The 15,873-nt window shown below is 35.7% G+C and overlaps 1 protein-coding gene across 15 annotated transcripts in view; it reads right to left on the bottom strand.

The window, feature by feature from the left end:
• The window catches only part of LOC100650524 (protein unc-13 homolog B), a 377,008-nt gene that overhangs the window by 42,540 nt on the left and 318,595 nt on the right, over window positions 1–15,873 (bottom strand). For 13 of the 15 annotated variants that reach the window (XR_007224241.1, XM_048406368.1, XM_048406369.1 and 10 more), the window contains one exon: window positions 8,734–8,840. The exons of the other annotated variants lie outside the window; for them this stretch is intronic. Coding sequence is in view for 12 of the 13 variants with exons in the window: in XM_048406368.1 (XP_048262325.1) it covers window positions 8,734–8,840 (107 nt within the window). In the remaining variant the exon portion in view is untranslated. The remainder of the gene's footprint in view (window positions 1–8,733; window positions 8,841–15,873) is intronic. 15 annotated transcript variants of the gene reach the window in all.

The raw sequence follows: 15,873 nt of genomic DNA, 5'->3' as shown, positions 1-15,873 counted from the left end.
CGTTGCTGAATGAAGAGTGTCTGTGGAGAGGTAGCGTGATACTCGCGAGGAAACGGATCTAGAGCGAATTCTTGTGGGCTGACGTGGAAAATCGTACAATAAATAATAACAATGGAGCGGAGGAACGGATTTCCTCCGGTCAGGAATATATAATATCTTCTGAAAAGAACGTGGATACGTTCAGTCAGACGTTGGCTGAGGATGAAACGCGAATTTTTGAATATTTTTAGACTGGACGAAGGAGAAGATGTTGATGGGCAAGGACGAATCAAAGAGACAAATGGCTGCAACAAACCTTTGTAAATCCTTCTGTCTTTCTCTTGCGTTCTGATCCTTGACAGGATATTAGCTCGCAAAGCAAGGCAACGACAATAATGATAAATGCTTTTCGGATGAAACAGAACCTGGAAGAGATTGGAGGCCACTAATTGCTGTACTTATTTGTTTAAGAAAGATATCTTCCCTAATATGAAGAAATATTAAAAAAGATAACTTAGTGAAATATTTGCTCGTATTTACTGAGCTCAGCAGCGGCAAAGAGACCAGTTTATCATTGAAGTTTTGAATAAATTTCCCTGTGATAAATATGATACGAGCACGTTCTCGAATCTAACCAACCACTGCTACCCGAAAATCCATTTTGCGGAAAACCATTTTGCTATCTAGCAAAATTTCTCTCTGAATTCGAGACAGCTCATTGGTAGAATCAATTGGTGGAAAAATTGGTAGAATCAAAGCTTTTTCTAACGATTGTAGTTCAATCGACCACGAACTGTTATCTCGTTGTTCGAACAAGCTGCGGACGTTCACGATCCTGACGCTACCTGTTAATTTTCGCATCGGTGGAATTGGCATCGCCACATTCAGATCCGTTGCTTGTCAGTTTGGAATAAGAAACTTGTTGCACCGTGGATCATCGCCAACTTCGTATCCTCGTCGTACGGGACGAGACAGCTAGCTTCACGCATGAGATCTGTACATATCTCTACGCAAAAGACTTAAACTCGAAGTTAAGTAGATCGAGTTGACACTTGAGAAGTGGTAGATAAATTAAGAAGATCGACGAAGTGACATTTTTGAGATGGTGTTGATACTCCGTGTTCTCGTGTTAGGTAGAAATAGTAGTCTATAGATTAATGCATAATTTTTTCAATGGAAACGTAGGATTTGTTTAACCCTATTTGCACAACTGGAAACTAGAGTTAGCTAGATTCTTTTACCATGAAAATTTCGATGGTATTAGATTTGGATTATTTAATTTTTTATTAGATAATTTACCGAGTGTTTCCTTAATTGAACTGTGCCATCTGGACAAATATATACAATAAATGAACATAGCATATGAAAATCGAGAATTAATCATGAAATATAGTTCCGAAATTACGGTGAATATTCGATGATGCTCTAATAAATTTTATTAAACGTCGAATTATCGGATAATTTTCATTATCAAGTTGCACGATCTACTACTAATCAACCCATGATTATAACAATAATGTCCCAGCAGAAAGCAAATATAAACAAGTGAATATATTATTAATTCTTCAAATCGAGGAATATTCAGAATGTTATCAATTATGCTAACATATATCTCGAATATGAAAATCATTACCGAAATGCAAATTCATCGAGAATATTTCACAATTATTCAAACTATCGGATGCAAACTAAAAGCATCGATTCGATAAGCACGTGATAATAATATTTAATTATCATTATTATCACTGGTTATTGCTCGACCAGTGATAAACACCAAGAAGGTATCGAGTCAAATATCGAAGAACTACGACACAAATGAACCTAACTGCCCTTCTTTTATTGCAAGTTTTTCCTACTTCTAATTAACGAGGGAAGCAACGATTCAGATAACGTTGATTATTTTGGACGAAGTTTATTTCGCGAATCACAATTTCCACCGACAATCCACGTACGTATTTCTTTCGTACAGTTTTGAAGGGGAACCAAAATTAGATGTCTCAGCGCTGTTTGTGACTTGACCTGTCCCCGAGAAACTTACACGTTTCGCTACGATGATTACGAACTCCGAACGACTTCTGCTTTTTGGAGTAGAATGCAGTGTGATGTGTTTAACGCGCTGGATAAAAATATTTGTTTTAACGAACGACCTGTTTTGACGTACAGTATTTTTCTTCTGATATATTTGCAATATTTTTTGGTGCTTTTCTTCTTTGCTATCTGTGAATTTATTTTTATATCCAGATCCTTCTCTAGAATTTCTTTCATTGTATTTTAAGCAACTTTCAATGACAGAATTATTGATTTTGCTCCCGCTAAAACATTCACTGTGAAACTCTGTAACATGACCTAAAAAGAGCTGCATACGGAGGTTAGTCACGCGTGTCCTTAATAAACTTATCAACGAATGCTAAAACCAATCTTGATAATCCATTACACCCATTAGTTTATTACAAATCGTACGCTTCACTTCGAATATGAAATTTCTCTACCGAAAACTTCACTTTCTGCTATTTTGTATTTTCTACTTTTCCGTTAATTCTAGATTTTTTCCCGACTAATTACAAGAACGAATATAATTTCCAATTCCAATATTCATGCCCGTACTTATTTTAGCGATTTTTATTTTCTCCAACAAGATTGAATTGCACTTCTAATCTCAAAACATTGAATTCTCCGAACTTTGAGGCTCTTTTTCGATCTTGTTATTTTAAATTTTCTAGTCGACATCTAAATTTGCAACGTGATGAGAACTAACGCAATTTGCACGACAAATTGTTTCATTAAACAATAATGGAACAGATTGGAATTTAATTCTCTTTGTTGCTCAATTCTGCGAACGTTAATTTTTAGGAGAAAACTATACTTTCGATCATAGATTTTTGATGCTTTTGTACACGTGGCAAATTTTCCTAGTGGTTTACTGCGACGTTTTTCTCGTATTCTAGAGACGTTAAAACTGTAACTTTTACGGATTTCACAAAGACTCTTAAAAGTAAAAAAAAAAACGAAGTTTTCAATCATTTACTATGACTTGTGAAAATGTCTAAATATTTGATTTTTCCTGTACTCTTCGATCATAAATATTGCAAATTTTAAATCGAACTTTTGAAATTATTTTCGAAATATATCGAGCAACTTACTGATTCTGAACAATCACAGTTTTCTTCCGTTTCGAATCCTTTGCAAACCATTAACAAGCAATTAATTACTCAAGCACAGTTTCGTCGTTTTAGGAATTAATTATCCGTCAAATAGATTACAACGTTACGGGATGAACAGCGAAGGTCGATCAAAATGTCAATTGCACGATCTTCTTACAAACGATAACAGCGCAAAGTTTCGAAATACCGAGACATGAATGATTCACACAATAAGATAATCGACTCTATTTTAACGGCAGCCAATTCGAACATAGACCACAAATGTTAAACTGCAGAGTATCGAGAGGAAAATTTTGAGGATCGTAGGAGCAACAAATCCGTGGCCATAGATTACTCGGTGGTTGCTGCGGATCGTTTCCGATAAACGTCCGTATAGCATCGGGGATACTGACTGGTTAGGCGTTGGCTCACGTTGTCGGATCTATAGAGCCGGCTTAGCTTTGACAATGGCATGGCGCTGGTACACAGTCGAGCCACAACAAGTTGCCGTGTGACCTTAATGGACTTTCGATTGAATTCCTCCGAAGCAGAGGGACAGGCATCTCGCGTGATGGACAACCACACGACACACGATGCACACACAGCTGTATGCTCACATATTCGTATGTATGTGCGTGCTTGACGAAGAAATTACGGTGCCAACGATTCAGTGGACAAAAGGTCCATTCAACGACGATTCATCATGCTGGCACCAAAAAAGCTTATTTCCAGCCATCTTCCGATTTGTTTGCAATTTTATGTAACGATAGACGTAATTTGCGGTAACTGTTCGTGATGAATTGTAGATTTTCGTGATCCAATGCCGTTCAAGTCTCGTCCAGATTAGTTAGATTATCCGAATTCAGTCGAAAATGCTTTTAACAATGCGAATTTCTCACTTAGTTGCTTTCGTAGATTCCGTCAAATTTTTATTCTAGTTTTTACGAAATACACTACACTTATGCGAGTTTATATTATCTTACTCGATTCGATATTTTGTTTCAAACATCAAACTAAGTTCACGTTCGTTAAAATAACGGTTGGCCCGCAAAAGGCAGCAATTTCTAAAATCTAAATCTACAATTTTAGACTCGTACGAATGCGAGTTTAAAGTGAATGTAACTGCAACTCAGATAACTTCTGATTAATCCGAACGAAACTTTTCACTTGCCATGGTCGAATTTAGCCATCTACGATTTTTCGATGATAGTCGAGCGAATGTAACGATTGGGAGAATTGATTGACGATCGTCTAGCGAACATACGCTTAAACAATATTACAGGCGTAATTAGCATGAAGAGGATCTGCGGAAGTTTGTTTAGCGATAACGATTAAAGGATGCTTTCAGACAAAGCCCTAATATGCTTTCAATTACAACGATCCATAGCAATTGCACTGTCCTGACACGAATGAATAATGTTCACTTTTACCTTGAACCTTGCTTACGTCGTATTAAAAAAAGTATGCCAGTTTCGTGATAACATCTAGCGCAATATCGGATATGAAATATCTTTTGGCGTGTATGAAACGTAGTTATCAATTACAACGAAAGTGCTGCTTTTTACAAACCCTTTTCTCTTCAGCGCATACAATTTACTCTTCAAATTCAAATCTAAACTTCCACAAACTCATCTTACAAACTGTCATTGGTAGCAAGGGCATGTAAAACTGACTTACACGTTACCATTTCCTCCATTCCGCGGTATTCGTGTACGAACCTCCTGTGTCCTCTCTTCTAAGCTACGACATATTTACATTTTTTCGAAAAGAGTAAGAGTAGCATTGAAATAACTTTCGAAGAACTAGCGACGTTCCACGAAATTGCTGCTACGAACGTTTCCTATTTTCTTGCCTCGGAATTCTTCCTCAATCGGAATTTTAGCAAATTGTGGACCGAGAACGAACAGACAATTTCGCAAACTCGACTTCATCTATCTTCGTTGAGAACGAGTTTCGAGAACAGGAGCGAACGCCGTGAAATTCTGCCTTCTCGAGTTACCATAGCCTATGGAGTATTTATTCATTTTTTAAGATCAAATATTTGAAATTTCTCGCGTTTCATGCCTTTTAAGTAAAGTTACATTATGACGAACAAAGCGACCGAACAATGACTAGGTACTTTAAATCGAACGATGAGAAACAAAGATGATACGAAGGAAATTTTCCCCAATTTTGACTATTCGACTATAGTGCTTTCTAATCTTTCCTAGTCGTTCTTTCTTTTTTTTTCATTTTTAGGAAATAAGAAAATTTTTACAAAATACGACGTCTTTTCGGTTTAATCCACTTGATGTCAGACTACATCGTCTAAAAAATTGCTGCCCTAAAAGGTACCAACAAATCTAACTGCGATCTAATTTAATCTAATCCTTTTGCCAAACATTGAACACCAAGTGGATTAAACTAAGAAAATATAAAATTTGTACAACGTTCCCTTATACGTAGTTTGGTATAATTTCGCGAGATTTTTTTAAAGAGCAGCCCTTACACCTCTTCCAATCCTATGAATTCTAAAAAAAAAGATTCCAGTCGAACAGTAGAAATTGGGAAAAGTTGTTAAACTGCATAATTACCGAAATTTTATTCAAGAAAGGCAAAATTCTCATTCGAGAGAGGCAAAAGGTAAAACGACTGGCGAAGGGGGATTGTTTGAAGAGGTTGCGGTCGGAAGGTTAGGCGAACGTCCTGGAAAATGTGGCCGCGATAATGGCCGGTGAACGATGTTGTTGTATCCAGAGACAAATGTAAATTATGCAGGTGTCATATATATGCGTGCGTGTGTGCATGTATGTGTGTAACGATGACACGGTGTAACGCGCGAGCCAACATCGTGCGTGTAGGATGTTGGTTGGACGTGTGAGAGTAATCGGTAGGATTTATGGGCTACGTGTGCTCCAAGGAGGATGACGTGTGAAAAGTATGCACCCGTTCGTCACATCGCATGTACATGTCCCTTTTGGAATTACACGTAGTGTGCATGTACGTGCATACTCGCTAGAAGCAGTACATATAGAGAAATAAGTAGGTTGAGACACGGTCGGGAGGCTCGTAAAGCGATTGCCTCGAGGGTTTACTCTGTTAAACGAGTATTTGTTGTTTGGGGGTTCACTTAAGAAGGTTACACGTACGTTAACTCTTTAAAACTGTATTGGAAGCGAGAGAGTACGGTCTAGAGGTATGTATTAGGTCGTCCGGAAAGTTTCTTTCGTTTTATAAGGAAATAATGGATGCACAGCATTTTTCGTTTTATATTATTTTGTCGAATTACGTACGATCCATTTTGTTCTATCAAAATAAAGATCACGATGTTCGATAGATTAGGTTTCATGTTTGTATAAAGATGCATCGTTGTAAAAGACGTGTCTGTAAAAGAAAGACACTTTTCGGACAACCTAATACTTTGGAAGTTTTAAAGTTGCAAGGCGTTGGCCTTGATTAAATTGTGAATCTTTATGTAGATTTGTGGGTTTTTCACTTGTTAAGTATTTGTTAAAAATTTGCATATTTCATATACTTTCATTTTGTATACACCTTATGCGAATCATTTTAATTTTTACATGTTATTTTTCATTTAACAAATGAATCGTCGAATCCATCTAAACTTTGAATTTATTTCCTTGATCTTCTAAATTTTCCATTAATAATATTTGTTTGCAAGCATGCGTTGGACATTTTTGTTTCGTTTCGAGATATAGCCAAATTTTTATCTAATTACATATTTTCCAACCCTCTGTATGATCGTTACTGGTTATAGATATGTCTTCGTTTGAAACTTATCAAAGACTAAAAGAAATTCGATAGAAATGAAACTTTGATAAAACGACACTTGGATACATTTACCATTGCCAATTACTTCGAACATTTTATCGTATACAATATGTTTTTATCGAAGATTTATTGGAAATTAAAAGAAAAAAGTTTGAGATTAGACTCCGATAAAAGAATGTACGCATGCAGATTAGACGAATTTTAATAAAATCTTATTGCAAAACGGGACACGGGTAACAGGCTTGTTATATTACTTCTAGCAAGTATGCACAGTATTTTTCCATTTTAACGCGCAATCGAATCGGTAAAAGTTCATTTCGTGTGTAGATTGGTCATTGTCAGTGTTTTGCGATTAACTCTCTACTCGCGACTAACGCGTGATTTTTCTACAAGCTAGTGTCTCTCTCATCGACGCAACTCTATTTCCATGAAGTAACATTTACAGGACTTTGTCTAAATCCACTCGACGAACCAAACATCTCGTCTAATTCGCGTAGTGTCACAGTTTCGCTATGTCAAAATATGATATGCATACATGGCTTCTATGCACACCGTTATTTTCCCAAAAAAATTCATCAAACAGACGCAAACTGTCACTCGCTACATCAAGATACATCGACACGAACAATGCAATCTACGAATCTTGCGACGTAACATTTGAACACTTTCGACCGGTGTCACAGAACGCAAGATAATTTTCTCTCTTTTCATAGACAGCGATTCGTTTGTAAAATAGAAAGAAAGATACAGCGAAAGGAAGACAGATGCAGAGGCAGAAACGAAGAGCAAGAAAGATAGAAGCAGAGCAATAGGCAAAGAAAAGAGGAGACGTAGAGTAGGAAGCGAAGGAAGAATAAGTTAACACGTTCGCTGTTGCATGGATTTTCATGAACTATGCTAAACAAATATTTTTCATACAGAATTCTTTTTGCAATAATCCATACGTATAGAGAGTTTCACAATATTCAGACAGATTGCAATAGATATTTTCGTAATAGTTCGGGCAAAATATTCTCATGTACGTGCAAAGCCTCGCAATATCGAACATTTTTCAGAAAAATTTCCTCATTATTACATTTTGTTTTCTATTTCAGCTGGTATAATGTTTACGTAAACGCGATACAGTGAACGTGTCGAAAGAGAAGCTTAATGAAAAATGAGAGAAAATCACGAGTGATCCGTGGAACCAAATTTCTCTTTCTCTCTCTCTATCTGTGTAGTCCTCTATTTTCATACAGATATGCGAAGAACGGGTGCATTCCCACAAAGGCACAGCCAAATTTCTATCACAATATATAGAATATATAGGTAATATATAGACGTGACAGTTAGTACAACACAGCAGCAGCCGGCAGCGCGTTAGATTCGACGATGAAATTAAATTTAACGATCACAGATAAACAGGAGGTACAGCAATGTGTGAGATAAATATGTATACGCGATCATGTGATAATAACATATACATATTGTTGTGGGAATACAGAAACGGGATCATAGGTGAGGGGAAGAAGTAAAGGAAGAGAAAATAGAAAATGGAAAATAGAATAAAATAAGAACGCGGTGAAAAGTGGCGTGTAATATGACTTTGCAAATGATGATATAAATAAAGAAATAAAATATCAAATAATAATAATAATAATAATAATAAGAAGAAGAAGAAGAAGAAGAAGAAGAAGAAGAAGAAGAAGAAGAATACATTGAGGCACACAGGTGGTACACACAATATGTATCGTATATAGAGAAGATAGATGTAATATAATCGAGCGCTGCACGTTTCATCGTTTTGTTGCACGGAGGGGGTGCATAACCGGCCATGACCGGCGCGCACAACGAGCTGGCCACAAACCTGTAATGGCGATCTTCGCGGACCACTTGCTGGTACCGTCCAGAACTGACTGCTTCACCGCCGACATGTGACCCGCATATGCTTCCTCGTCGACCCCGAAGACTGACCTAAACTCCGACGAGACTTTCTTTCACATGTGCTGTGCCAATGGCCTAGATCTCGTCCTACCTGTTTCATCTCTTTCTTTCTATTTTCCTTTTTCTTTTTTGTTTCCTTCACCCCATGTTTCCCTATCTTTTCTCCATTCTATCTTTTCTAACTTCGGGTCATCCGTTTCACTCGATTTTCCTTTAGTTTCTTTTCCTCTCGCACGAGACACGTTTCATCGTTTACTCTCCGACTAACGTTTTCTTTTTTTTTGCAAGCGTCGCGTGCAACGTGTAACGCGTGCTCGTCGTAATTGCATCACGGGATAATCCACTGCGTCGAGGGTTGCTAATGGGTTGCTGCTTTCTCTCCTCTAATTGCAATCGCATTTTTGCTCTAACCAAATGAATCCTGTTGCTACACTTGATATTCTGATTTCGGGATTTTAAAATGTCGCCCTCGCGGAACCGGTATACGATTTTGAGTGACATGTTGGAAAAAAAAGTTTCATTAACGAGCTGTGAAGTTACATCGATGCTGTATTTTTATTAAATTCTGGATTTTTTATTGTTGATTAGTACTGGATGAAATATTTGGTTTTAAGGATTAAAAGTGATTTTGGAACAGCTTCAGAACAATTCAAAACATTTTTTATTACTTTTGCTGCTGTCTTAGTAGATACTTTTAAAAATAAATTAAGTCAATAACACAGGAAAAGTGAAAATTCTTTCTCAAGTAATTCAAATACATTTGTTCTTTGATGTTCAGCCATCATCGTTTGTGTGAGAAAAATCTCGTTGAATTTCTAATTATTACAATTTGAGCACACCACGTTACACACGACGCTTTATTCAGAGTATGTCACGATAAGGCTTTTTCTCTATACATCTAACAATCAGGTCCAAGATTTTTGTTTACAACTGAATTTATATACGTATCATCACATGACAAGATCATATCAATTACTACAAATACAAAGCTTCTTTTCATAATGAAATTCAAATTCAATAACGTCAAACTAAGATTATCCATGTTGTGTTCTTAAACAAAAGGACCCGTCGAAAGGACCTGAAACAAATTGATCGATCCGCGAAAGCTATCGAGGAAAAGAAACGAAATTTATCCAAACTTAAAAGTCCCGAAAATGTACGCTCCCTAACTTTTCGACTGACAAATAACTCTGTTTATCGAAACGTCGATATCACGGTCTGATCGCGCATAAATCAACTTCCGTGCTACTACGTGGATCCATTTTATCGACGAATATTTTTCATAGAACGGATATTTTCAGCGAACATGCGCCCTTTTGTAATTAACGCGTTCGGGTCATCGATCAGACGGTTAACGAGGTCGTTGATTGTCCGATAGTAACTAAATTTTCTTCTACGTATCTTCGACCTTTCGAGAGCCATAGTCGGGGCGTACGACCAATGACTAGATATATTTACACATTTTTTTCTCACCCCTCACCCCCCTCAGAGAAGACGAGACCCGGCCTTGTGCATGATAGCGAGATTTTCGGTTCATTTCACACGTTCGTTCTCGCGCCTTTTTACCCTGGCTTCGCAGTCGCCATTGCCTTGCCCTTTTTCACGTTATGGACACGTTCAAAGAGATTGCTATCCGATTATATCGTGTCGGTATGCTGTCACCATTGGATACGTTGCTTTCAATCCCGCTTTGTACACCTTGTACAATTTCGCATTGCAGACCATTCATGTTAGGTGATATCGGGCTGCGCGAAATCGCGAGACGAGAGAAATTTCGCGATGGGAATGTAATCGTGGTCTGTGATGCAAGGAATATTCGTTTTTAGAAATTACTTGTCCGTCTGTTTCGTATCTTTTGAATAATTCCTTCAATTATTTTATATTGAAATGATATATTCGTACAATACGAGCATGCGTATTTTGTACCAATATATGAGAAAAAAGACACGTGAAATACAACTTTCAAAAACTGGATAGTTTCGCATATCGATCGTTCGTGCAGTTATGTTCCTATAAAAAAATACTGGAATTCTGCCCAAACATAGAAATGTATTTCTATTAATCTCGATTTGTAGTTTTCCAAAAAAGAAAAAAGAAATCGATAATTTTCGTCTCTGAAAGAACTCGTTCCCTTGCTTTTACTCACATTTTACTTACTCATTTTTACACCGTGTTAATACAAATTTTCCGCGTTCCATCGCTTCATTTAGCGGGGATATCTGATTTTCCAGCGGCATGAGCGTGAAACGCGATGCAAAAATGCTTGATACAACGTTCGAAGACCGGTAAACACGACGCTGTACTTATTTCTCTGGCAATTCTCATTCGTAGGACGACGATGGATGCTTCATTAACTAGTAACCGATGAACAAGCATGGAGTACCTTGAAACGAAACAACCATTGCGCGATGAATTATCCATTGACGTTCGATGGATCGGTTCTTAACGTATTCACGAACGGGGAAGCAGTATTAATTAACCCCGATTCCCACTAATTTATACACCCGATCGCTTAGTAGCTTTTATCGACGTTTTAGATCGTGCTCGTCGCTTCGAGTAGCGAATATTTCGATATTTTCAATTCTAAAGGTTGAAAGACCGGCTCCTTTGCAAAGACGATGCTTGAATAATAATCGGCTATTAATGTTAATCTCGTGGAAATGGACGTCAAGTTTTTTAGAAGGAGCTAAACATACTTTGCGTTAAGTGAATGACCCATTTATGAAGAAATACACGGTTGATTGGCTTGTGATTTATATTATTTGACTCGCGTAATTTCACGAAAGTAGTTCTTCGGTATAATCGCGGATGAATAAGAGTTACGATAGATGGAATTACTTTGCAAACTAATACTTTTATCCGTCTAAATGTTTAAGTAATCGAATTAAAAAAGTATGATATATTCATCGAGAAGATAACTTTCTAAAGAATTATATATTATATTATCGTAATAATTTTGATATCGTAGGAATAATATATGAATATACTATAATACAATAAATTCATTTATTTCCCATTAAGATCAATAATAATATTAATTTGTAACGATAGTTTTAATCAGCCTCAAATATCTCGGAATAGAAATTTAACGTATTATGTAATTGTTAAATCAATACTAAATTTAACCACCGTTAAGAAAATATTGCTTACAGACAAAAACGTTGATAAGCTCTAATTATATGGTTCTTATCATTCTTTTAACTCTATACGATTACGTTCAATTACTCAAACTTGATAATTAGTATCAGTCGCGAAATACAAAATTTCGCTTAAAACAGCAAATATTTTCTTCTACGTGAAAATGAAGATAAGAGATAAATGTAATATAAGGAACAATTGAATTCGTATAATTATTCATATATATTGCTATATATCGATCAAATGATCGAAATAATTAAATTTTCATAAAGAAATCCTACAGGTACGTATAACAGGTTGTTAAAGGAACTCCATATCAATTTATAACTTCTTTATAACACAATCCAGAAGATCAAATATTCTTATGTCGAGACGTGCATCGATAATGGTATTGTGTGATTATAATTCACGGTGGTATTGTCTCATTACAGAATCCGCACTAATGAGCCGCGGATCATCAATAATAGCCCCCTGGAAGGCAGCTGCATCGCTGATTAATTTCCCAGCGTGTGAAGATACGATTAGGATGGCGTCGCATCGCGTCGTAGCGATTATGAGGCTTGCAATGGAATTATCCGGCCGATCAACTACGTTATTATTAGCCGAAGTTTCGAAGTAAGCAAAGGAACGCAGATTAGGCACGCGAACGAGCACTTCCGTTGCTTTTCGGAACGATCAACACCGATGTTCCTGCCTACCGGCATCGGAAATTGCAATTTCGACCTATGCGCTGCCGTTGATTACTTAATAACTGATAATGAGTCCGATCGACGCGTCCCTAATCGCATTCAAGTCGATAGTATGATTTCGTAGGATTGATCGTGACCGACGTAACACAGGACTAGACATCGCGTATAACTCGGAAATGGAAATGGCACAATCGGTACATCGATTTATAATTGTTGGAAATATTTAATCAAAGAAAATGATAAAAAATTAATGAAGAAATTTAATACTTTGTATAGTAATATCTTTCGGTACTTTTTCGCTAATTTTTCGTTTCATATTGGATATTAATTAATGGATATTAAATATTAATTTTAATTTTTCGAATTGATATTAATTATTTCCTTCGTGAGAATTTCAAGAATTTTCTGTTTAATATTGCAGATATTAATCGTTCCCTGTTTCATAATTTTAAGAATCATTTATGCGATTTGAAATTGATATATTAATTTTCAAATTTTCGTTAATAATACACGTACGTATGATATTATTGCCAAGGTGAATATTGAATTCTATTCGGCGTTTATTTCGGGAATTTTATCACATCTGTTAGTTCGTTATATCTTTCCCTGTTATACGTAGATCAAACAGTTTGGACCGTAGCTAGTGGACGTATCGCGCTTGTTATTTGTATAGTTTCATTCTAAGATATACAGGACTTGATAGAAAAAACAAAAAAAGGATATCTTTTCCTCGTTATATTTTCGTTTCGTTAGAACAAACGACGAAAGCTAAATTCGATTTGGTGTCTTTTTGTTTTTTTATCATTAATCGGAATCCGATAGTACACGTCATGGCTTTTAAGATAACTGGCATACATGTACAGATAATATGTTTCAATTATTTTAATTTCCATACACATTGTCTGTTTTACTCTGTATCAATGTAAACGTAATATCAATGTGCTTCATATGAAAAAAAAAAAAATCGTAGAACTCGTCACTATTTAATCGATAATTATAGAAACAAGACACGATGAATATTTAATACGTATATTTTTATTTTGGAAACCATTGCATCTGATTACGGTGACGATAAATTGAAAGTTAGAAAACTGATATATATATTTACATCGAACATACTAGAAACGCCGGGGGACATGTTCCACCGATTTTTATGACTGCTATACATCAAAATATATTATCTTTTCCTTTTTCGTATAAAAATTTTTCCGTGCAAGTGCCGTATCGACTTTGACGTCGACTTATTGGTATATGAACATATATCGCGAAGAATACTGTAAAATATAGCGCAGATTAACGAGTGTAAAGATAGAGTTTCGATAATACATAGTTTGCAAACGCTGCAAATACATGATACGTAACGAGAATCATAAATTGTATATACACAGTCCTCGATTTGCATCTATTTCTGCTAAACTTTGAAATACATGTGTTTTGAAATGATTTATGCAAATAGTAGTAATTCCGTAACGATTCTAATCGTAAGTTAACCAGTATGCTATACATTTGTAACATTTTTTGAATACTTTTTATAAAACACGCGATTGTTTAAATACAGCAAGCTTTTTATTAATTATAATCTTATTTTCTTATTTTTATTAGGAATATTAAATCGTCATCGAGGAGATTTTTAGAAAACGAGAAAGAAGCATCGATTATTTTCTTCAACTTGTTTTCTCAGCTGCTGTGCATTTTGAATTAATTGAATTACTGATATAGATATTAATTTACCGTAAGTACATTTTCCAGAATAGATCGCATTTGTTCATTTATTTAACGAGAGTTAAATGGCAAAGAACGAGCACTGCTTCTTTCGGGAAACACAATATTCTTCTCGGTTTTAAAGCATAGAACATATTATCTTGTACTTAAAATCAACTTAATAAAAATGCGCCACCATGAATACGTTGTTAGTTATAAAAATACGAAAGTTCAGTTAAATTATGAGCCGGCTTTAATGAAATGTCAAACGCTGCTTCGACCGCAAAGGTTAAGCCTCTCTTTTTTCATTTATTAAAACTCAGTCTGACAATCGGTATATGGTAAAATATTGCTATGCAACCACAAAAGAGTTAATAAATTTCGAAAATCTTCGTGATTAAATTTTTCATGAAAATTACGACGAACTTCTGAAAAATTCTCCCTTTACATTCGAAACGTATCGATTGTAAATTCTGGATTTAAAGCAAAATCAATGCTCGAGTCGCTGTAAATGGTAGCCATAAATCGTTTGAACAACTTGCTTGGATAAGTAGATTAAAAGATGGTAAAGCAGGTTTATGAGATATTCTTAAGAAAAGAATCAAATAAAAAAATGTCTGAGAGTGAATGGATATTCTGATTTTACGAGCTTAAAAAGTAACGGAAGATACGGTATCGTTTATCGATGCTATCGACCCATTTAATCCTGTAAAATTGCTCAATTTTGTTGCTATACGAGAAACTTACCGCTACATATTTGAATATCCGAGAAAAGAGATTACTAGTTTGTATTGCGATATCGTTGTACGTGTAATTTATATTTTTCATGAATTTTCATAACTTTGCAGTGATCGTCGTGCAACGCAAGGTGTTTTATTATTCTAAAAGTTTCTCAGGTTTTCCAATCGTGATCTGTGTGATTATACGTTTTAATGTTCTTTGTGACGAGTTTTAACAAGTTCCGTAACTCGTCGACCCGAAATGCTTTTCAACTTTGTCGGTCGGGGAAAACTAGTTACTACCGACGTTAACTTCCAGATGTACCTACATGTTCGACTTAATCCCATACACGCTATGTACTGTTTACCAAGTTACCGAAGGAAACATTCCCAAGGATTGGAAATATGTTACACAATTTTAGATTTTTTTTTTTTTGAGGCCATTAGTTTTACAGATTTTTATATTAATCACATCCCCAATAAATGTTTATTACATTTGTTGCATCATTGATTTTTGGAAGATGTTTGACAGAGGAATCTTTTTAGCAACTTTTAATCCTAATCTACGTGATTATCGATTGAACGTTAACAAATGTTAAATACATTGGGCTAATAAACTTCACCGTGAAAGTAATAGATCGTTTGTGTATTTTATGTAAATATAACTGGAGATATTCGAGGAAATTTTATATGAAAATTTGTATTCGTTTCTGCTTTCTGCTACCTGTTACTGATTGTTACATCGAATTATTGAAATTGTTTAAAAAATTGAGACTACGGTTTAGGATTTCAAGGAAATTTCTGTAGAGTGTTTTA

The sequence above is a fragment of the Bombus terrestris genome, chromosome 6 (genome assembly GCF_910591885.1).
Source record: "Bombus terrestris chromosome 6, iyBomTerr1.2, whole genome shotgun sequence".
Taxonomy (NCBI): domain Eukaryota; kingdom Metazoa; phylum Arthropoda; class Insecta; order Hymenoptera; family Apidae; genus Bombus; species Bombus terrestris.
The sequence above is the reverse complement of the archived record's forward strand: the minus strand, read 5'-3'. Positions and strand labels throughout refer to the sequence as shown.